Genomic DNA, 24,412 nt, shown 5'->3' with positions numbered 1-24,412 from the left:
AGGTCCAATGGCCTAGGAATGGTGCCACCCATAAGGGGGTAGGCCCTCCCACATCATCAGTCAAGTCAGTTTCTCACAAGTGTAGCCATAGGCCAATCTGATCAGGGAATCCCTCTGGAAAACAGAAGCCAGCTAACATGGTGAGCATATTGACTTGTAGACTTCTTCACATGGGGCCTTTCTTATCCTCAAGGGACTATTGTCTGCCTCTTTGTCTCCCTCCCTCCCCAGCATGAGACAATTCCTAGAGACAGTACAGCTCTCACTTGCCATTGTGCCATTCACGGACCAGAAACTTACCCACAGCCCATCCCCCACCCATATTTTCTCCAACCCCACACACTCAGAGCACTTTCACTGCTCTAAGCACACCAGCATCAGTCAGGAGATAATGCAGGAGAGCCCCCTCACCCCATGTCCACCACAATGACTCATGCCAGCCCATTCTAGCCAACATGATAACACACTAACACACATCTGTATTGCCAGCACTCAGGAGGCTGACACCAGAGGATCTTGTGTTGAAGGACAACGCAGTTTGTGTATTGAGTTCCAAACCAGCACAATAGCAATACCTAAACAAAACCAAACTCCCACCCTAGAACTTCTTACCTTGTCTCTCCTCTTCCTTCCCAAGATGGTACAGTAAAGAGTCTGGCCTGATTTCCCTTCATGCACCAGCCTTCCTGGTGAGCCCTGGGGCTTCACCACATGCCTCCTTGTGGATGGCACGTCCCTTTCATCCATCCAAGTATTACTGAAGGACAATTCTGAGGTCAGGCACATTCACAATGATATGATCACCGATGAATATCTCTGTATCTTGTGACTTAATACTCTAATTCTTAAGAATTTAAATCTCTCTCGATATGAGGACCTACAGTTTTCCTCTCATTTGAAAACATTTCAGCTATCATTTCTTCTACCCTTTCCCTTCCTTTTGGAGTACAAGAACATGTTCCTTTAATGTTGTCCCAACTTCACTCCCTCCCCCCCAGTTCTCTTATTTTTTGTTTAATTTCATTTTGATCCTTATCACCCAATTTAGGTACTTTCTACTGCAGTCTTAAGGAATGTATCATTTCTTCTTTTAGATCTAGAAAGTTCCATTTGGATTGTTGGGTGGGTATTCGGGGGATATCAGCCTAGGGTTTCATGCATGCAAGGCAAGCATAGTCTTTGATTCTTTGGTTGGCTCTGCAAATTCCTCCCTCGACATAGCTTGTCAGCTTGACTGCACACAAAGCCATATGGCAAGAAGGAGACTTGCCACAGATGACATCTGTCCAAGGAACTGCAGTAAGACAGTGAGAATGGAGCCAGCGGCAGCTGCAAGGCTGGCTGCAATGCGGATCCCACCTGTGTGAAAGGGGAAAGAAAGCAAGAGCATCCTGTGTTCTCCGGAGCAGGAGAACCTTCTGGTCCCCGAAGAGCCCGTCAGAGATGAACGCAGGAAGTGTGGCCTCCATGAAAATGTAGTACTGAATGCAGCAGTGAAGCTACCAGAAAACAACTTTCCCCCCAAACTCAGAGGTTCATTTTGGAGGCCCCCAAATAGCCATCAAAATACATCTACTCCCAATTTGGAGAGGGGCATTTCCACAGTTCCCACTACTTTCTTCCTGGGGAGAACTCCGGGGAGAGTCAGCTGATCTCGGCCAGCAGCTCATACACCAGCTGAACCATGGCCCACTGCACTAACTCAGCTGTGCCTTTACAAGATCTCAGGGCAAGGATGATAGTGCAGAAACCTCTATTTCGAAGGCGTCTGACCCTCTTGGCAAGCATATCTTCCCAGTTGGAGGCTGCCTCATGTGTCCATTCAGAATTAATGGAAGTGTGAGGTAACAGCAAGAGACACTGACACGGCTACTTTCTGTTGAGCATACACACCACTCTGTCCTCTTCACACAGGAATGAAGTGCAAACGTAAGGGCTCATTGGAGAGTCAGTTTCGTTGGATAGTGTTTTGCTGGGGCAAACACGTGAAGGAGTGTTTTCCTAAGTGGATACAGTTGAAAGACTAAGGCAGACTCATGAAGGGATGTTTTGCTGAAGCAGACACAGGTGAAAAGGATCTTCTGGTAAAGCAAGAATGTAAAAGGACACGTGATGAATTCTTTGCTAAGGACACATGTATTGGTTCGCCTTTCGTTGCTTAGTTGAGCTGCATTTGTTGGGACTCCATAGAGAGAAACGCACCAAAAAACTTCTTGGTGTGCCGCAGCCTTTTGTGTTGCTTCTGTGGACTTGGGCTGATTGGCAGAGTGGTGTCAGTCGAGACAGACGCACGTTCCTGAAGCAAGTGAGACACGTGCTGAGGCAAGACCCGAGGAGGACACGTGACATTTGGAGGGTATAAGCAGAACTCGATGGACAGTGATGGAGGCTGAGCTGGGCTTGCTTATAGCTGGGCTGTGGAACGTTGTGGGTCTCAAGCCTTTGCTGATCTTCGCTTCACTAAGGGAAGGCATCCCTCCTGGTCCCTCCTGCTGCTGACTCATACTGAGGCCTGGCTGTCCCTGCTAGGCAGTGCCGCCAATGTCAATCCGAATGTGCAATTCGGACTCTACGGTCCTGGTGCTGATGTAACCCTGATGGAGCTGCTACTGCTGACCTGTGAAGAACTACACTGCCAATTTCCAGACAACACAGACAGGAGCTGCTCCAAAAGAACCTTTAAACAGGTCCACTCCCCAACCCAACCCCCGTATCCTTTCTTTCCCACTACCTCTGGGGGTGGTGGGCTAAAAAGGGAAGTTAAAGCGTTTAAGAACCATCATTAAAAGTAGACTTTGAAAAAAATTAAAGGTACACAGTAGTCCTGCCCTGTCCTGCTGACCACAGCAGCCTGACCTTATTCTGTCAGAATGGTGGCTTCCTTCCTGTCTGCTAGTCTCTGGACACAGGAAATGCCTTGGCAGTTGTAACTTTTAACTGGGACTCTTGCTACAACTTGACAGGAGCATGCCTGTTTTTGAGATGAGGAATTCCATGTCTCCAAAGCTCAGGATTATAGGAATAGGAACACAATACACTCTAAGTGGGGTGTGAGCCCCTATGTTAGGAGCGATGGTCATTGGAACTACTTCTGGTTCCACGCCTTGACTTTCAGACTCAAGTACCTTGTCTGTTGAATAAATACCCTAAAAGGTCTCTGACTTAGTGTACAGCCCACAGAAGCCCATCATTCTTTGCATTTCCTCTGAGGCTGGCCCAGCATCCCACAAGGCTGGATGCCTTAGAATGGGACTCTGTGTCACAGTACCAGTAGATCCCATGATCAAGAGCCACTCCCCATCTCCTTCACTGTGTAGAGGTCCAGTGTTGTGCGGTGTGTGATTCCACATCTAAGGAGTAATTATAACCCCAGACAAGAATTCACACGCAGTAGACACAGCTACACACAGGCTCTATACTATCAGCATGAGTACGAAATCTGGAGCTCCCCCAGGACGGAGGAGGCTGACGTGCACGACTTGGCTCTTCTCTGGGAAAGCATCAGTGTGTGATGCCATGGTTTTCAAAGCCTACACTACTGTTCAGCAGTGCTTCCTTAGTGGCCATGGTGCTGTCTTCTGTAGTCTCATGTGGAGCACAGCTCTCTGGGCATTTATTCTAGCATGTCTGCTCAGACTCTTTATGCCATCCTCTGCTGTTATAAATGCAGCACAGGTCCTACCCTTTCCTTTCCCCGAGTGTTGAGATCCTTTTCCAAGTTTCTTAGAGCCATCTCAGAGGCAAATCTCCCTTATCTACATCCTGAGAAAATGTGTTAAAAATCAACTAATTATCATGATCTAGGGGTGCATTCTCATCTCTTACTAAACACCCTAAAAAACTAATTCTAAGGGTTCTTTCTTCCCTGGCTCCTGCCACATGAAAGCTACTTCCCTGGATTCTTTTGTTGTCTCTTTTTCCTCATCAGGCCCAGGATGTTTTCAATGAAGCTACACTTGGATTCAACCTAAGTCCTTGACATAGCAGAGCAGAGCAGTAAGAAGTCAGAGCGACTACTAAAGCAAAGGAAACTGAGCCCCTTCAAAAGCCCCAGGAATCAAAAACTGCTGCACCAGCATCCTTGCACACATCCACCGGATGTTCTCATTCTGTGTTTCTGAGTTCTGGGCTTTCCCTCCTCTGGTGTGCTGGGAATTCAGAGCTCTGAAGTTCTACAACTCTAACAGTTACAACTCCCCACTTCTCCACTGCACGGCTGAGTCTGCTCTTCTAAGATTCCGTAAGACCCTGAGGCCACTGGCTTTGCCATCTAGCCTCAACGCCTTTGAGTTTGGCAGTGGAGAGATGACTTGACACTTAAGGAAGCCTGCTACTCTTTGTAGGGACACAGAGTTCAGTTCCCAGCACCCATGCTGGGTGGCTTGAAACCAACTATAACTCCAGATTGAGGGGGTCTGACACCCTCTTCTGGCCTCCAGTGATACCTGCATGCACAGACCCACAAAAATAAATCCTCAGAAGAGCTTTAAGTGTCTTGCCCCTTGGCAAGGGTCAGCACAACTCAGTGACGCTCAGCTCTGTCTCTGTGGGTCTTCTCTCTTTGCTCGCTCAGTCTTTCACAGGCCTCCTCATCACACCCAGCACAGAATTCCTAACACAACACCCTTCAGTCGTCATCTATGAAATACTTAGTTGTTAAGCTCCAGTTTGTGCCAGGATCTATTTATGGCTCATGTGACAATGAGAATGATGTCCATTCTGCCCAACCCAAGGTGTGCCAGCCAATCTTAGACCCAAGCTTAACATTTATTTGTCTTGGCACTATTGTATTGGCCTCCATAGTCTGATAAACAGATTGGAGGAGAGAACCTGCAATTCTGGAGATTTGCCAAGGAAATCTGTGGGAAACAGAAAGCTGTAAGAAAAATTGGGAAGGGGGCTGGGAGGCCAGGTAGAGGCAACGCATTACAAAACACATCTGCCTTTGTTAGGGAAGGAAAAGTGAAAGGGCAAAGACCTGGACTGTGGGCAGTTTTAAGAAGGCTGGCAATGCTGATGAGGACGAGTCCGGCCAAGATCCCGCAGTGCTCCCAAGAACAAGCCTGCCTCGGTATCCCTGGAGCGCTCTCCCTTTGTGAATGCTCTGTCTCAATTCACTGGTGTGGTTCAGCAGCTACCTCTAGGCAGAAGCCCTCTGTGGCTAGAATGCTCATCTCTGTTCCTGAGGCTGGCTCTCCACTCAGTGCCTGAGATTCCAGATGGCTTGTTCCTCAGTTACCAAGTGTCATGTAGTTGCTCCCTCATAGCAGAAACAAAGCTTACTGTTCTCAAGAAAATGTGTTTTCTTAATTTAAGAATACTTTTAGCTTGTTCTCGCCATTCAGTGTTTTGGGAGTTCACTGTTTTGGACTGGCTTCTTAAAGTACAAATTTAGGTCCCTGAATGCTGTGGATTCTGTAAGTGCCCCTGGAGACCTGAGTGCTTAAAGGCTTGGTCTTGCCTGTTGTGCTGGAGGTGTGTGGTTGTGCATTCCCACTAGGTAGAGCCTGATGGGAGGAAATTAACTCACTGGGGGGGAGGGGAGGTACCTTTGAAAAGGATCTCGGATCCTGAGCCTTCTCCCACCCAGTTCCCTGCCTGCCAGGAGGTACACTTGAGCATGGCAGACAAATGTTCCAAGAAATCCCGAAGTGCGTCTGCTCATCCTGTCTTCACTGAGTTGCAAGCACTTCCTAATTTCTATTCTTTGAACACGTGGATTATTTATCAGTGTACTGGTTAAACTATTTTTATAGCTTGTTATTAATTTCTACCTTAATCCTAATGCAGCCAGAGGAAATTTTCTGAATGTTTTGAAACTTTGATGAAGTTTATTGTCATAAAGCAATTTTTGATAAACTCACCACCTACAGTTAAAAGTGGTGATGTTCTAATCTTGCTTAGACAGTGCTCTGTTGTATCGGGTCTCATCCACCAGCTGCTATTTCAGCATTGCGTGTTGTTTCTGATTCACATTCACTTGTTTTATGAGCTACCAGGAGAAGTGTGTTTCCTGTAGACTGCTCTGTCACCTTCCAGTTCTATTTCTGCATTCTGTGTTCTGAAATCATGCTATTCAGCAAGCACTAATTTACGATTTAAATCGATGTATTCTTTTGACCCTCTTGGTGGTGATAAAACATCCCTGCTGTCTTCCTCATCATTGCCCTAAGATCTACTGTCAGCTTTCTTCTGGTTCATGTTGGATATTCGATTTCCTCCATTTTTAGATTTTCAACATTCCAGTGCTTTATATGGAAGACTTTTTTGATCGTGGCATAGGGGGTCAACCATTTTTTTCTGTCATGACAATTTACTATCCTAGTATTTACTTGGAGTATTGTAATTACTAATTCAGCTGTGCTCATTCCTGTTATCTTTGATTTGTCAACATTTCGTATAAATAAAATATGTTCACTCTGGAAGCTCAGAGCATATTAGCTGTATTTACCTATTTTTCCTGTGGTCAGGCACATAATTCTGTTCTTTTACTGCCATATTCTTGCATGCTAGAGACTGGATCTAGGAGTCATGTATGCCAGGCACACATTCTACCACCCAGGTACACCCCAGCTCTCCACACACAGTTAAAACCCTCATAACCCTCTTATTCATATGTAATATTTACCCACAATTTCCCCATTTGTTCTTAATTCTTCCCTGAATTTTCAATTTCCCTTTAAGGGACGGGCAATAAGGCTCAGGAGGCAGCATATGTCTGACCCACAAACTCCACTGAATAGGAGTCAACTTCTGCAGTTGTCCCTCTGACAAAGCAGCACTGTAGAACGCACGCGCGCGCGCGCGCACACACACACACACACACACACACACACACACACACACACACACACACACACACGTAAAATTAGGGGGCTGGAGAGACGACTCAGTGACTGAGAACATTTGCTGCTCTTACGGAAGCCACACTGGGAAACTCAGCCACCTAACTCCAGCTCCAGGGGACCTTCTTCTAGCCTCCATGGGCACCCCTAGCATGTGGCATATATTCACATGGACATACATAAACACAACTGACCCTTTTTTTGTTTTGTTTTTTGAGACAGGGTTTCTCTGTGTAGCCCACGCTGTCTTAGAACTTCCTCTGTAGACAAGGCTGACCTCAGATTCAGAGATCTGCCTGCCTCTGCCTCCTGAGTGCTGGGATCAAAGGTGTGCTCCACAATCACCTGGTTTAATTTTCTTTTTTAAGTAAAGAAAAAAAACATTAACAAAATGAAAAAAATTAAAAGAACTCCCTGAAGCTTTCCTTAGGGTCAGACTGCTGGTAGCATATTCTCTCTGCTTTTGTTACCTTCCCCTCATCTCTAAGTAACCCTCACTGGATAGAAGCTCTCCACCGGCAGCTCTCTCCTCTGCACTTTGTGCCTGTCTCTGCTGTCTGGCTTTGCAGCTTCTGCTTGTCAGCGCCACAGGGTGTTGTCCGTTTGCTCTCTTGCTTCTTCGGTTCTCTCAGGCGTTACGCTTGCTCTGCAGTCTCACTGCGTGTTCACCTGCTGCGTTTCTGTTTATCTTCCCACTTAGGGTCACAGGTGTATGTCTTAGACTGTCTGTCTGTTAGTCTGGGCGAATTCCTGTGCAGTCCTACTTACATTTACACTAGGAACCAACTTGAAAGGGAAACGGAGGGTGATGCCATTAGTCTAAGAAGCCTAAGCCATGCCATCAGTCTGTCTGTACCCCAGCAGCATCCCTCTCTCAAGTTGTGTGATATCAAGATTAGTATATATTCCTGAGGACTGGGGAACGTGACTCATCATACACGCCCCTGTAATAATCCCCTCTCACTACTGTTCACTGTCAGCTCTTTGTTTGGGTTCTGGTCTGAGGCAGAGTCTTGCATATCCCATGGTGACCATAAACATACTATATATAGCAATGAGGACAACCTTGACTTTCAGATGCTGCTGCCTCTGCCCCCCAGGTACTGAGGGTAAGTATGCACCAGCCACCATGCCATGCTTACTTTTAAAGAATGTCTTGTGTTTTGCCCAGCTGCTTGTTAATTCTGTTTTAAACCACTGAGTTCTAACCTGGAGCATTAGTCTCCTGGTTTGTGTTGAGGTTCTCCTTTCGTTAATGTCCCTTTTTGTTTCTGATTTTCATTATTTACTTCTTGGCACATTTAGAAAATATATTTAAATTTTCATATGTATGAGTTATTTTTGTTTCTGGATAGAATACTTTCCTACATGTCTATTACAGCAAAATTAAGCACTGCATTGCTCAAATCCATAGCCATGTTTTGTTTGCTATACATGGCTTTTTTGTTTGTTGTTTCATTTCGACTTGTTTGCTCTGGCAGAGGCAGAGGGGCAAAGGGACAGAGGGGCAGAGGGACAGGGAGCAGAGGGGCAGAGGGAAGAGGAATGGGGTAGAGGGGCAGAGGGCAGAGGAATGGGGTAGAGGGGCAGAGGAATGGGGTAGAGGGGCAGAGGCAGAGCTCCTGAGTTTGAAGTCAGCTTGGGCTACATAATGAGGTCCAGTTGAGCCAGAGCTATGGAGACCCCTTAAAAACCCAACAGCCAACAATCAATCAACCAACCAAAAAAGAATCTCTTACTGCAACAATAGACTTCTCAAGTTCTCCTTGGGCTCACTAAACTTGTCTTTTACACGTTTTGAAAGTATGCTATTAGATACAAGACCTTTTGGGGGGTGTTGAACATACAACTAGGACCTGATACACACTGTGGATCTGACTAGATCTTCAGATTGTTGGCATAAAACTTTTTAGCATTTAAATTAATCCTATAGGCCCCCTTTTATGTATGCTGTTTCATTCAGTGTGCACGTGTGCATGTGTCTGTGGTAATGTGGGGTCAGAGGACAGACGGCAGAAGCCTGTTCTCTTCCCACCATCCATTCCTAGTCAGCTGAGCAGGCTTGGCAGCAAGTCCCCTTACCTATTTTATGGCCTCATTTTTTTCCCCTGATTTTATATAGCTACAAAAAACCTACTTTCTTCAGTATTTGCCCTGTATCTTTTTTTTTTCCCCCGGAGCTGAGGACCATTGAACCCAGGGCCTTGCGCTTGCTAGGCGAGCGCTCTACCACTGACCTAATCCCCAACCCCGCCCTGTATCTTTTTAAACAAATGTTTATTTTGTGTTCTAATATTTTATGAATTGTGGCAGCAGTTCTCACTTCCTTACATTTTATATTTATACCTTAGCTAATTATAAAATTCTTATCCCATTTATCTATCTTATTATTTTGTGATTGTGTGTGTGCATGTATGTGTGATGTGTGTGTGTGTGTGTGTGCCCATGTGTGTGCATGCGCACATACGTATATCCCATATGTATGTGAAGGTCAGTAGATGGCTGACCAGAGGGCTCCCAGGAATCAAACTCAGGTTGTAAGTGCCTTTATCTGCTTAAACAACCTGTCAACTCTAGGGAATTTTTTTAAATTACTGACATATTGAAGTTATTTGTCACTGTTTTTGTGTTCATTTTCTATATCCTCTCTTTGGGGAATGTTGATGACTAGTATGGCTGTCAAGCTGACTTGATGGAGTGAGCTTCTTTCTAGAGAAGACCAACCATTAACTCAGGTGATATCCAATAGGCAGGAGACCGACAAAGCAAAAAGGAGAAGTGGGAAGCTGGCAATTGCATGCTTGATCCTTCCTGAGTGGAGGTGGGTTTTGCCACTTCTGTTTCCTATGAATGTTTGGTGCTTCAGCCTCTAAGTACAGATGTGCACCAGCAGCTCCTTGGGACGTCCAGGCATTTGGCCTCAGACTATGGCACATATGTCTCTTGTGCTGAGGTTTCCAGCTTCCTAGAGCCACCAATGTTCCCTGGTTTTCCAGTGTGCAGATGGCCTCTGTGCAGCTCAGCTTCTGCCGATGAGAGCGAAGCTAAGGAGCCTACTCTTAGAACATCCTATCCCGTTTGTTCTGCTTGTCTGGGGACCACTGACTGATACCACAACTGAGCATAATAATGCAGACCTTTATCACACATAAACAACATTTAACAGAAGGCAATTTGAGGCTAGTTGAGAACAAACAAATTAAGAGGTAACTTGTATCACAAAACAGGACGTGAAACAGTTAAAAAAAAATAAAAGTGAGAATCTGGAGGAAAAAAGAGATGACTAGGAAAAACTAATATAATTTTCTGGAACCAGAATGTTACAGCAAGAATAAATTAAGTAGGCCTGCTGCTGAAATGGCTATCAGACACTTGGAGACTGAAAAGTATCAAGTTGGTGCCAAGTTTCAAGCCAGGGAGAATCATGGAACTGAGACAAGAGACATCTTCAAAGGGCAGGGTCCACTGCAGTCAAGTAGCTTGGGGAAAATGAACAAACAAAATGATTGCCTCTCACAACCATTCCCCTGACTGCACAAGCAGCAAATGATCACCTCGCTGGCTGGCTGGAGGGAGCTCGCAGAGGGGCAGACTCCGCACAGCTGTACCTATGACACAAATGACCAGCAAAAATAATCAGTCTCAAGAAAGATTACCTAAGTCTTCACCCAGGTCCTGCCACACAACAGAATACCACCCCGCAGGTCCATTCCCAGTCGTCAGTCTCATTTTCCTTAATAAATCTATGTTCACTCTGTTCACTTGTTTGCTTTTCTTACTATTCTTAGGTACAACAAAACACCGAGAAGCCAGTAATGGGGGACAGCTTTGGTGACCATCGATGGTCCAGCATCCAAGCTTCCTGGTTAAGGTGACTAAGAGCTGAGACAGGTCCCTTAGTTACATTCAAGGAATCCATATCAGTTCCACTTTCAAAAACAGGAAAAGCTGGAGGGAAAACATGGTCTAGGATAAAGCAGCCCTGCCTAGACTTGTCTGTGGGACCTCCAGACAGTGAAATGGACATATTAGCAAACATAAGAAAGAGGCTCAGGCTTTGGATGAAGTGGGAGGGAGAACTACAAGGCTGCTCTCGGGACCTGGGAAGTGGTGACCAAGCTAAGCTCCTCACATGGAGACAGGAAGAACAAAGAACTGAAACCTAGTGTTCCAGAAAATGCTGACAGGGAAGCAAGTGGGGAGATAAATTATCAGAAGAGCAGAGAAGCATTTGGAGGTGAGAAGAGAATGAGGGCATGTGACAGAAAAAGATGAGAGTAGTTCCAGAAAGGGATGGTGATTCATGATGACAAATGAGACACAAAGGTCAAGGGGAAAAGACTGGAAGAAAGCCACAGAGCTGAGTGATTAGGGAGATAGGTGAAGCCCAGCCAAGCTGGCTTTCATGACTGCTGAAATGGGAGCCATACCTAGTTGGTAAACGGGTCAGATTTCATTCTACTCTTCAAGGCATCAATGCAGTAGGGCATGCCCTCTCCTCTCCGCTACATCCTCTGCTTCCTTTTGAAAGGAAGTAAGTTCCACACAGTCAAACTCATGAGCCACCAGTTGCCACCTTTCTGTTTCTGACTCTGCCTCATCCTATGAGTGTTACACCACAGATTTCAGAACCCAGGCACCTAGTTATTGATTCAGTTGCAATGCATAGCATGCTTGTGGTTGGTGGCCAGAGACTCGAGTGGCAGCAATCCTGTCAGCAGATGCTACCTGCTGAGAAACGGTGTGACCATCCCTGGCTCATATTTCTCCCAGGGTAACAGTGGTAGCCTAGTGATTCTGCATTTGAAAGTCTGCTCAAGAAAGAGCTCTCATTTTAATAAGTGTCAGCCTCTGTGAAGCCTGGAGATGCCTACAATAAGTGGCAACCAACACACCATAGCCATGTCTTTAAGAACTCCATGAGCAGAGTGGTGGCGCACACCTTTAGTCCCAGTACTCTCCAGGCATAGGCAGGTGGATTCTGAGTTCTGGGGCACCTTAGTCTATAAAGAGAGACCCAGGCCAGCCAGGGTAAGACCCTGTAAGACAAGCAGAGACAAGAAAATTAACAATGAACTCCGTGAATGTGCAAAAATTCTGAAGAAAAGACCCAAAACAATGTAAATCTGGGGGAAAAAAGAAAACAAAACCTATGGCCTGTGGTCAGGACGGCCACCAACTGCAGCACTGATGTTGCCTGTGGGAGGAGGCCACTAGAGGGCCACTGTGCCTACACACTGAAGGACTTTCCAAGGACAGGAGGAGACATGCATGCTTATCCTTAGGATTATTGTATTATTTATGAATATGGGTGTTTTACCCCTGCACCACTTGCATGCCTGGTGCTGGCAATTGGCAGGAGAAAAGTGTTGGATCCCCTGAAATTGGATTTACAGACGGTTGTGAGCCACCATGTGGTCACTGGGAATTGAACTCAGGACCTCTGGAAGAGCAGTCAGTGCTCTGAACCTCTAGGTTATCTCTCCAGCCATATCTTTTTAAATTCTAAATTCATATGGGCATGGTAGCTCAGACTTGTGCTCTCAAATACATGGGAAGGTGAGGGAGGAGGATTGTGAGTTGGGGCCAGCCTGGACTACACAACAAAACTGAAGTCAGCCTGGGTTACATTACATAAGAAGCAAACACACAAACACCCTCTGAACACAGAGTCTCTTATTCTAGAGAAACATCATGTACACACAGAGCAGACGCTGGGTTGTTACTGCCTGTCCCAGCTTCATGTCTAAACAAATGGAACTCCTCAGACAACATGCCACAGAGCAGAGGGCACATCCATGCTGAATTTATTCCCAAAGTAAAGATGTCACAATGTGCTCTGACAACTTACCGAGCAAAACCAAACAAAGAGCACAGCTTGCCTTCCCGAGAGGAATTCTACAAGTAACTGCTTGATCAGGACAAAGCTACTATGTCTTGTGTCTGTTAGGTCTGGTTTCAGGAACCCTCACAATAGTGCCAAAACATGGGAGTTCAGTGGTTAAGATAAGCACTTGCCGTTCTTCCAGAGGACCCAGTCTCTGTTTCTAGCATTTATTTGACAGCTCACAACTGTCTGAAACTCCAGTTCCAGGGAATCTGATGCCCTCTCTGGCTTGTGCATGAGGCCAGCACATGGTGCACACACATACATGCAGGCAAAACACTCATATACACTAAAACAACTTAATGTCTCTCAGGAAAAAAACTATTCTCTTTAATGTTAATTTACTTTGTGTATGTAAATCGCTTCTCGGCCTTTTGGCTAAGATCAAGTATACTTTGTGTATGTAAGTTATTGTCTCATTTTCCAACTGGAAAACCTGAGGCAACATAACAATGCACACACACACACACACAGTTACCCAGTTAAGAAATGGTAAAGAGTGGGTTCGGTCCCCAGCTACGAAAAAAAAAAATGGTAAAGAGGGTTGAGAGATGACTCAGCAGTTTGGCTGCTCTTCCAAAGAACCTGGGCTCAATTCACAGCACCCATAAGGTGGCTCATTACCACCTGTAATTACAGATTTAGGGGATCAGATGTCCTCTTGTAGCTTTTGTGGGCACCAGGCAAACATGTGGCACACAGACATACATGAGGCCAAACAATCATACACTTAAAATTTAAAGAGATTGTAAAGGTGAGGCTGGAGAGATGGCTCAAAGGTTAAGAGCACTGACTGCTCTTCCAGAGGTCCTGAGTTCAATTCCCAGCAACCACATGGTGGCTCACAACCATCTATACTGAGATTTGGTGCCCTCTTCTGGCATGCAGGTAGAACTCCATCAGTCAATCGATCTTAAAGGGAGAAAAAGCAATGGTAAGGTGCTGACCACTGACTACTGCCTTTTCACACAGTCACTCTGATGCTCATCTGGACTCTGATGGTTTCACCCTATGGCTTTTACTAAAAGAGGAGTGTTTGCTCAATACAATTTTTCAATGAAAGGATCTGCAGACTTATATAGATCTAACAGTTTCAATGAGTGTTCTGATCTTTCTAGATGGATTTGAGGAAGAGTGAAGGTGAAATGGCTTTTCAAACTAAAAAACAACCCGAGGGCCACTGATGGCCAAGTGACCCCATAATAAATCTTGTTTGTCACAGGCATTTTAGCATGATACAGTGCATTTCAATGTAATAATTAGAAATTACCCCAAGGAGCTGCCAAAGTGTCAGCACTGCCTGGACCACACGAAAGCTGGTCTAGGGTTTGGTTTGAAACATCCCAAGATTTGGAATCATTCCCCTGAGGAACCGATCCCAAAGCTTGACTTTTTATTACATCCTCATTTAGGCAATTTTGAGCAAAAAGCACTGATGGATTCAGTACCCATCTTCAGAACCCAGCCTAGTCCAAAAGGGTGGGGACTCAACTACTTGCCCTCCCTCCTACCAGGAGGTCTGAAAGGGCTGGACCTTGGGCTCCCTCTGGAGGAGACTTTTGTGAGGAAGTCATATGTAGCCCATCTGACAGGACCTATATAATCTATATTCTGGGATGCAGAAAACGAAACAAATCTACCCCACTGCATCTAGGCTCAGTAGCGTGTGCTTGTGGTCCAAGCTACACAAGAAGGGCAGTCAAAAGAGTTTTCACAAGCTCAGGACTTCAGGACAAACCTGTGCTACAGTGAGACCCTGTGTCAAACAACAAGTCAAACCCGTTGGCTTCTTGTGCTCTCTGGAGGACTTAGCATATGTGGTGCTTACATTTCGCTCACCACAAATCGACTGTTCCTGAGTGTATTCTGAGTACTGCTCTAGGCACAGGGAGTCCAACAGTGAACAACGCAGCAGACCCTGCTCATCGGAAGGAAGGTAAATTTCAGTACGCAAGACAAACAGCATAAAAGAGCAGCAGACTGCCGAGTGCTGCACAAAACTCACTCGTAGAGCATATGGGAGTGGGGGTGGAGTTGGAAGCAGCAGGGCTGCTTATACCGAAGCACAGACGGGCAGCAGGCTTTCCTGGAAGAGTGGACAGTGGGGAGACTCTGCAGGCGCAGCACTAGGGGTGGGGTTTGTAAGCAGGAAGACTGAGGACCAAGGGCACTGGACTACTGACCCTCTGGGTCAGGGTGGAAGGACAGGAAAGCGGCAAGTGAGAGCAAAGGGGGAGGGGCAGACTGTGGGGAGGCGATCACCTAACCCACGTGTGCTGACAAAGCAACACATTCGAGGGCTTTTAGGAGCATCTGGTCGTGCACTGGGAAGAAACTGAAGGCTGATTTCTACCAAGCCTGAGCAAGGGGTGTCATACCAAACAAAGGAGAGTGAAGTGGTTACACCCTGGAGCTGCTTCTAAACAGACCTGAAAGGATGGAGATAAGAGAGGAGTAGAAATTAACTCATTTGTCCTGAGCAACAATTAGAATGGAGTTGCTGTCACCTGGGATTGTGGGAAGACTGAGGGAGAGAGGACATGGTCTGAGACCCCGCCATCCATGCACTGAGGTGGAGAGGCCTCTTACATGTTTCAATGGCCCTGTTAGACACTTGAAAACCTGAATGTGGAGTTTTGGGACATCTAGGCTATACAGGAATAATTTGTTCTTTTTGTAATTGAAGACATTTTAAAGATGAATGATGTTAGCTTGCCAGGTTGTCCAAAATAAGGAATCAAAACTACAGGTACATACATGAGAGTCTCAAAAACAAAACAATGCCAACAACAACACACAGAGAGAAGAAATGAAAAGTAACCTATAACAACTCTTTCTTACCAATTCTAAAGTAGAAACTAATCTACTAGCTAAACTTGACTACAGCACAGCCTGAAGAGCTTGCTAACTAGTTTTCTCATCAGTGCCGCCTGGGTGCTACCCATCACAGATGCACACTGCTGGTTAGGTTGTCTGACCTCAGGATTACTTTGTCAGAAAAAAAGAATTGTTGTAGACCCGTCTCCATGGTCACAGTTCATCAGCTTTCCTGCCTCTGCAGGAAAAGAAAGTTGTTGGAGATTGTAACATAGAGAGTAGTTTCTTCTGTGTTCTGCTTTGCCTTCCATTAACCAAGGGCTGCTTTCTTGAACTCCCACAGCCCAGCATTAATATGTGTTTTTATGTGTAGTGTTTTTTTAAAAAATTAATTTTATTTAAAATTAAAAAAATATATTTATTTTACTTATATGAGTCCCCTGTGGCTGTCTTCAGATATACCAGAAAAGGGCATCAGATCCTATTATAGATGGTTGTGAGCCACCATGTGGTTGCTGGTAATTGAACTCAGGACTTCTGGAAGAGCAATCAGTTCTCTTGACCACTGAGCCATCTCTCCAACCCTTATTTAAAAAAATATAAAGAATGTTTTCTCATTTATAATCATCTTGAACTGCAGTTTCTCATTCACCTAAGATAACTCGATTATTTCCCTATACATTTCTGAGGACTGTTTTAGTAACATGGCCCTATTTCCCTGTAGGGGTCTTTAATTTGCACTTCAGACAGTATGGTTCTGAACTTGGGCAGCTTTCCTTCTCTGGATGCTCCTACACACTGGTGTAATGTGTTCCTATGTCTATGTACTGAATGACACAGGCCAGAAGAGAGGGTCAGATCTCCAGGAACTGTTACTACAGGCAGTTATGAGCCTGTGGGGCTGCTGGGAACCAAACTCAGCTCTTTCACAAGAATAGCAAGAACTCTTAGTCACTAAGCCATCTTCTGGCCCCATATGCTTTTTTGGGGTGAGAGGTGTGCTTTTTTTAACATAGGCCCCCATGTGTGCCACATGGCTGGTTTATGCAACACAAGAGACTGAACCCAGGGTTTCATACATGTTAGGCGAGCACTGGACCAATTATGCTGCCTCCCTGACTCTGAATCAAAACTTCTCTAAGACGCCCAAAACCACACAGGCTATGCAGTACTCTTGGTTGCACACTAGAACTTAATGGTGAGCCCCCACTCCTAAAGTCACCACATACTTTTGTCCCAGGTCCTGGAGAAATCAAGTTGGTACTTACCAAGAATGTTTCTTCCCAGCTGGCTAGCTAGCATAGTCCTGGAAGGTGCTGTGCAGACTGCTGAGGGGGGAAAGTCATCAGCAGGCTGACCTAGCTATGGACCTGTGCACTACAATAATGACTGGTACGGCAAGAGATGCAGTGTGGCCATAGGCAGTATGACTGTGGTAGGGATAAATAACTGCTTGTGACTACAATTAAGGTCTGCAAAGTGGAAAAGGCATACCTGGTACTGTAAATCTAGCTAAGAACCCATGACCTGAAGTTCATACACCCCAGAGCTAAACCTATTCTTCTACTAAGTGCACATATAGTATCAACCTGTCCTCTCAAGTCATTCCTTCATCCCTATAGATTAGTGTGGCTCTCGGGACTCTAGAGAGATGTTTCTTTATGCCATGAATGGTGGTTAATCCAGAAACTCACAACTGGTCAAAGTGCAGAGAAGAAATGGCAGGGGAGTATTTGTTCATCTACAAATGGGACATCTGTACCATCCGGTCTTCCATGAGGCTCAGAGAACATCATGGGAGAAGGGGCAGAGGGACTGAAGGAGCAGCAGAAGTCAGGCAGGACCAGAGTGAGACAGTGTCTTCTAGACCAGTCAGAGCTGCAGCTGTGGCTGCTTGCACAGGGTCAAGCCAGTTACTCTAGCATGAGGGTGAAGGGCTCACGAGTCCTCAACCCTAACTGTGTAGCTTTGGACAACTGAAGCTTCTAGACAAAAGGAATCAGTTTTCTTCAAGGGTGTGGCCCCTGTGGGTTGCTAATACTCCAGTGGATGCCCTTATCCCCAGAAGAATATAGGCAGCACAAATTGAATTGACAGGTTATTAAAAATAAAAAAACATATTATATGACATGAAATTGTGTGTGCAGTAGGAAAGTGAGGTGAATCTGGAAGGAGTTATAGAAATGAGTAAGAAGTGAATAGGATCAAAACACAGTCTGAGATTCTCAGGGAATTAATAAAAGTAGTATATGAAAAAAGACTTTCCTATGTTAAACACACAGCACAGTATATTATTAAATAAATTGTGGTTTCTTGCTGGGTGTAGTGGCGCATGCCTTTAATCCAAGTACTCAGGAGGCAGAGGCAGGCGGATCTCTGAGTCTGAGGCCATCCTGGTCTACAGAGCGAGTTCAGGACAGTCAGGACTATACAGAGAAACTGTCTTAAAGGACAAAAATTTGTTTTGTTTTCTTTTTCATGTTTATTTAGTAACTAGGAAACTAGACAAAAGTATGGTAAAACATCAAGTATGACAATTTTATAATTTTTACAGAGTAAAAAACAATTTAGAATTTTGGTAGTGCTTTGGTTTAAATATATCCTTCAAAAGCTCATGTTTGGAGCATGCCTATACTTTGAGCATTCAGGAGACTGAGGCAGGAGGATTGCTCCAAGACTTAGGCTAGCCTGGATACTAAATAGAGAGTACTAGGTCAGCTGAGGCTATATATAATAAGAGTCTTAATACAAAACAACAAAAGGCCCAAATCTTAGCTCAGTGGTAAAGAGCTTGCCTAGCACATGTGCATCCCGAATCATTTCTCAGCATCCCCAGGTTAAAAAGAAGTTACTGTGCTATAAGCTGGAGAAGTTCGGTCCTGGTTCTACCTCCCAACCCTGTGCTTCCAGAAATAAGGCTCAGATTCAAAGTACATTTACAAATACCTTGGCCATATAACTAGGCTCTTCTCTGACTAGAATCATAACAACAGAAGTCATTTATTCTGATCTACATTCTGCCACGTGGCTGGTTACCTATGCTCAGGCACCACGCCTCTGTCTCCTCACATCTTCCCCAGCCAGATCTTCCCTGAACCTGGCTCTATTCCAGAATTCTTTTTGCCTCCCAGATGTCCCATCTCCTACTTCGTGCCTAGGCAATAAGCAATAGGATTTTCAGTTGACAGGTGATGCATCCATACAATACACAAGATATTCTCTCTACAAAAAGCTTAATCTGGGGCTAGAGAAATGGCTCAGTAGTTAAGGGCACTGACTGCTCTTCCAGAAGTCCTGAGTTCAATTCCCAGCAACCACAACCACATGGTGGATTACAACCATTGGTAATGGGATCTCCAATGCCCTCTTCTGGTATGTCTGAAGTCAGCAACAATGTACTAACATATATAAAATAAATAAATCTTAAAAAAAAAAAGCTTAATCAAACTAATATGTCAATGACATTAGGCAGCTGGGGCCTTCAGGAGGTAATTCAGAATGGACAAAGTCACGAAATGGCACCTCCATGATGTACTGCCACTCCACGGAGTGCCCTCCACCTCTTGCTCAACTGTAGCAAGGCCCTCCCAGACACTGAACAGATTTTGGCCAGTATCAGTGGACTTTTAGCTTCCAGAACTATGAGCTAAAAAATCTTTGTTTTTTTATGTTAACTAACTACCCAGTCTGTATTATTCAGCAACAGAAAACAGCCCAGGATAGAAAGAAAACCTTTTCCAGGTGTGCATTGTTTCTTCAGGAAATTCTTCTGGCTAAATGGAAAGAACGATTAGCCTAGGGGAGTCAGAGAATGCAGGCAACTCAAGGAATTTAACCTAGGAACATCATATCACTGTCATCATATCACTGGTGTTATCAAAGTACTATAAATGCTTCACTGCTGACAACAGAATGTCTTTCATCATGTGATGGCAACGAGTGGTTGCTAAGACAACAGATATGAAGGTTCATCGAGCATCCACTTGAAGAGGCCAGTGCTTTCCAGGAGACCCTGGCTTATGAGGGCTCTCAGCAGGCTAAGAGCGCTGTGAGCAGGGCACATCATGTGACTACCCACTCAGTAATTGTAGCAAGGAAGGAAGCAGGTAGAGAAGGTGATTTTATAATTTCAAATCACAGCATCAAAATAACACAGTTTTTAGAAGAAAGAGAAAAATGGTTAAAATTTTGCTAGCAAAACCAAAAAAGCAGATGATGCTGATGTAGATGGGATGGACAGCTATCTTAGCAGCGACCTACGTTACAGTCTATTGTATATCAAATAAAAAGGAAGGACTTGTCAAGGTTGTATTTTTAAGATTACTTAAAATACAAAGCACTATCGGGAAAAAAAAAATCTGTTCCTCTTCAAATTCTTCCCCTCACAATCGCCATCTCCACCCTAAAATTAAAAACCAAGCCAGGGATAAGAAATGTAAATATCTTCTGTCAAAGCCGTGACTGTACTAATGTTACACTAAAGTCGATCTACTAAATGGTAAGCGAAGTCCCATCCTTTAAACCAAACTACAAGACAAGACCCAATGTCTGACCAGCATGTTTGGTGTGGAACCCAACTTCTGCTCATGCTTATCTTCTTTGCTTTCAGAATACTTGGGCACCTAGACATTGGGACTCTGTGTTACATATTGACACTGGGACACTCTGTGTAACACATTGACACTGGGACTCTGTGTTACATATTTACACTGGGACACTCTGTTACATTTTGACACTGGGACACTCTGTGTTACACATTGACACTGGGACTCTGTTACATATTGACACGGGAACACTCTGTGTTACATATTTACACTGGGACACTCTGTTACATATTGACACTGGGACACTCTGTGTTACATATTGACACTGGGACACTCTGTGTTACATATTGACACTGGGACACTCTGTGTTACATATTTACACTGGGACACTCTGTGTTACATATTGACACTGGGACACTCTGTGTTACATATTTACACTGGGACACTCTGTGTTACATATTTACACTGGGACACTCTGTGTTACATATTTACACTGGGACACTCTGTGTTACATATTTACACTGGGACACTCTGTGTTACATATTTACACTGGGACACTCTGTGTTACATATTTACACTGGGACACTCTGTGTTACATATTTACACTGGGACACTCTGTGTTACATATTGACACTGGGACACTCTGTGTTACATATTGACACTGGGACACTCTGTGTTACATATTTACACTGGGACTCTGTGTTACATATTTACACTAAGACTCTGTGTTACATATTGACGCTGGGACACTCTGTGTTACATATTTACACTGGGACTCTGTGTTACATATTTACACTGGGACACTCTGTATTACATATTGACACTGGGACACTCTATTACATATTGACACTGGGACACTCTGTGTTACATATTTACACTGGGACACTCTGTATTACATATTGACACTGGGACACTCTGTGTTATATATTTACACTGGGACACTCTGTGTTACATATTTACACTGGAACTCTGTGCTACATATTTACACTGGGATTCTGTGTTACATATTGACACTGGGACACTCTATTACATATTTACACTGGGGCACTCTGTGTTACATATTTACACTGGGACACTCTGTATCATGTTATTTTTTTATTTTATGCATATGTGTACACTGTAGCTGCCATTGGACACACCAGAAGAGGGCACATCAGACCCCATTAAAGATGGCTGTGAGCTATCATGTGGTTGCTGGAAATTGAATTAAGAGCAGTCAGTGCTCTTAACCACTGAGTCGTCTCTCCAGACCCCTCTGTGCTACATATTTACATTAGGATGATTACATATTTTCACTGGAACTTCCTGTGTTATATATTCAAACTGGGTTTCTGTATTACATATTCTCCTTGGGACTCTGTATTATGTACTTACATTGGGACTCTCTGTATTATATGTTCACCTTGGGACTATATATATTTTATACTTACATTAGGATGCTCTGTTTTATATGTTTATATTGGTACTCTCTATATTATATATTTACACTGGGACTCTCTGTTACATATTAAGTAACTTTCCCTTTTATAATTATAAAGCTCTAAATCAAATCCAGGAGTAAAGACTAATCAACATGCTGGATGATTAAACAAAGTTACATGATTTGATATGAAACGTATTTCTATTAACAGGCATTTGTGAATTTAACATTCAAATTAAGAAAACAAGAACATTATTAGAAATTTGAAAGCAAAAATAGGAGACCACACCCAGCTATTCAGGCTTTGATGCTAGTCAGCATTTCTGTGCATTTAACACTGACAAAAACAAAGGGTTGTTTTAACCACACACAATTCTAGGATCCCCTGAATTTTCATCTGCCACACTTTCTAGTCTACACTGAGCAGGTTCCTCTCTCTTTAGGCTGGTGCGTTTCTTGTGTTCTAAAAACAAACAGGAAGTGGTGAGTCACTGGCTAAGGAAACCAGGCTAAGATAAAATACCTGTATTTTACTGCAGAGATTGCTCATAAGGGCACTGGGAGACTGGTGACAAAGGACTCCTCATTAGACAGAGCTACTTACCCTTGGCCTCCCCTCCCTGTGGGCTCTTTCCTTTCTTGACCAAGCTGCTCATTCACAGTCATGCACGGTTCTGTCTGATCAAAGAGCCCCTTCAGTATGTACCTTCATATGTCAATGTATTGCTAACAAAGACCCCTGAAAGAGTTGGGTACACAGCTAGGAAGTGCTTGGATCTGATGAAGTAATAAAAAAAAAAAAACCAAGCAATGGAAGCTAAGAGGAGAACAAGAAAGTTGTCATTCCCTGTCCTCTGGTTTTGTTTGTCTTGGTGTACTGGAGACCAAGCTGATGCCAGGCAAGCAGTAGGTGCTACACTCCTAGGTCCTCCTCATGTTTTGAAAAGTATGTTATACTCTCTCAAACTAAAAATAAACCACAGACTGAAAATTTAGAAGATCAGATTTTGAGATAGGGTCTCACTATGAAGTTCTGGCTGGCCTGGAATTCACTATGTAGAACAGACTGTTCTCAAACTCACAGTGACTCACCTGCTCTGCCCCTCAAGTGTTGGTATTAAAGGCATGTGAAAGCATACATGACTAAGGACATTTTTACATAGATCTATTTTGTGTGTGAATGATGTTCGTGTTAAGGTCAGGGCCAGCTTGTGAGGCCTGGTTCGTTCTTTCTGCTCTGTCATTCTAGAACTAGACCTCGGGTCTTCCAACCTGACAGCATCTTTACGTACTGAATCATCTCACCAGCTCAGGAATTTTCTTAATTTTGGTGTTAACTCACCAAGATGTGTTCAGATTAGTGCTGTCGGTCTCAGCTATGCACTAGAGCTTCTGAATGGAGTACAGATAAGTTCTGGGCAACACTGACAGCTCCTGGTTGCTTCCAATAACTACAATTGGTTTCTATTACTCTTTTTAAGAAATAATAAATTCCACACCTTTTCAGAAATTCCACACCATGTAAACATCTGAGAGAACTGTTTGGATTCATTTATCCTGTGTGCATATGTGGTCTGGGCTCCTGGGCCTTTCACGGAATAGCAGCATGAACAGTGGCACATCACAACTCTCTGCAGATCCAAGATCCCTAACTCACCCAATGAGCCAACACATTTGCAAATGGTGTACTACGTAGATTTCCCGGACATGAGTACATCCCTTAAGTGCACAAGCTTAAAGAATCTTGTGACTTATAATGAACTAAAGGAACTTATAATGTTCCTTAATGGCTTTCCTGTTCAATAACAGCTTTGGTTCTGCAAAGTAGGTTGTGACATACACAAGTAGTACTGGGACTGTCAAAACAAGGCTATTGCTCTAAACATCAAAATGGAGACACCTTATAGGATTTCAGGAAAATCTATACATACACACATATGCATATATGTATGTGTGTATGTGTGTGTGTGTGTGTGTGTGTGTGTGTGAGTGTGTGAGTGTGTGTTTTCTCGTTTTCTCTGAGACAAAGTCTTATGGCCCAGGATGGCCTCAAAGTCACTGAAGAGGACCTTTAACTTCTGATCCTTCTGCCTCTACTTCTCAAGTGCTGCGATTAGAGATCTGTACACCTGATTTACTGGAGCTACAGCCTTGTGTGTGCAGGGTCAGCACACTGCCAACTGAGCTACACGACCTTCCCATAATTTTAATTTACTCAATTTTCTTTAATAAAGCAGGAATAACTATCATGAATGGGAATAATAAAATTGATAAATTATGCACACGATGACCTCACTAGGAAATCCAAGGCCACCTGGATGCTGAGACTCACTGTTGGTTTACTCTCCTTCCCTTCAGAGAAGGCATTCAAATGGATGTTGATGACAGCAAGATTTCTGAGTAAAATCTAAGAATTACTGTGGTGGGTGGGGTTGGAGACAGGACAACAGCTAGGGAACAGTGGCAGACAGAAAACTGGAAGAACACAGAAGGGAAAAGCCAAAGGCAAACACAGTGGTACTACACAGGGCAGTCAGCCACGACTCATCCCATGGTATGGATCACCTGAACCACACTGGATGGTGAACACACCACAGCTGCTCTGTCCTGGATGCTGTATGTTCTAATCATTGAAAAGTCAACAGAGGGCGGCTGTTTACTACTACAGAAACTAACACTTAGAAGCTTTCAGTAGTTGGTTGTAAGAACATAAATAACTGGGTATGGTGTTACACGCCTTTAATCCCATCATTGGGGAGGCAGAGGGAGAAAGACCTCTGTGAATTCCAGAACAGCCAGAGCTACACAGTGAGACCCTGTATCAAAAAGCCAAAAATACATATAAATAAAGTAAGATTAAAAACAGACCTGTTTCTAAAGTTTAAAGATTATAAAAGTT

At 44.1% G+C, this 24,412-nt stretch overlaps 1 protein-coding gene across 49 annotated transcripts in view; it reads right to left on the bottom strand.

The window, feature by feature from the left end:
* Positions 1–24,412, bottom strand: part of Cdkl3 (cyclin-dependent kinase-like 3) — an 85,645-nt gene that overhangs the window by 28,351 nt on the left and 32,882 nt on the right. For 18 of the 49 annotated variants that reach the window (XR_015630966.1, XR_015630981.1, XR_015630976.1 and 15 more), the window contains one exon: positions 19,844–19,951. The exons of 14 other annotated variants lie outside the window; for them this stretch is intronic. Coding sequence is in view for 17 of the 35 variants with exons in the window: in XM_087574030.1 (XP_087430156.1) it covers positions 19,889–19,951 (63 nt within the window). In the remaining 18 variants the exon portion in view is untranslated. Of the gene's footprint in view, positions 1–10,132; positions 10,454–19,843; positions 19,952–22,117; positions 24,330–24,412 lie in introns of those variants that run through there. 17 more of the 49 variants (XR_015630955.1, XR_015630959.1, XR_015630970.1 and 14 more) reach the window with 3 other exon arrangements.

Source organism: Rattus norvegicus, chromosome 10 (assembly GCF_021556685.1).
Source record: "Rattus norvegicus strain SHRSP/BbbUtx chromosome 10, alternate assembly SHRSP_T2T, whole genome shotgun sequence".
NCBI lineage: Eukaryota > Metazoa > Chordata > Mammalia > Rodentia > Muridae > Rattus > Rattus norvegicus.
The sequence above is the reverse complement of the archived record's forward strand: the minus strand, read 5'-3'. Positions and strand labels throughout refer to the sequence as shown.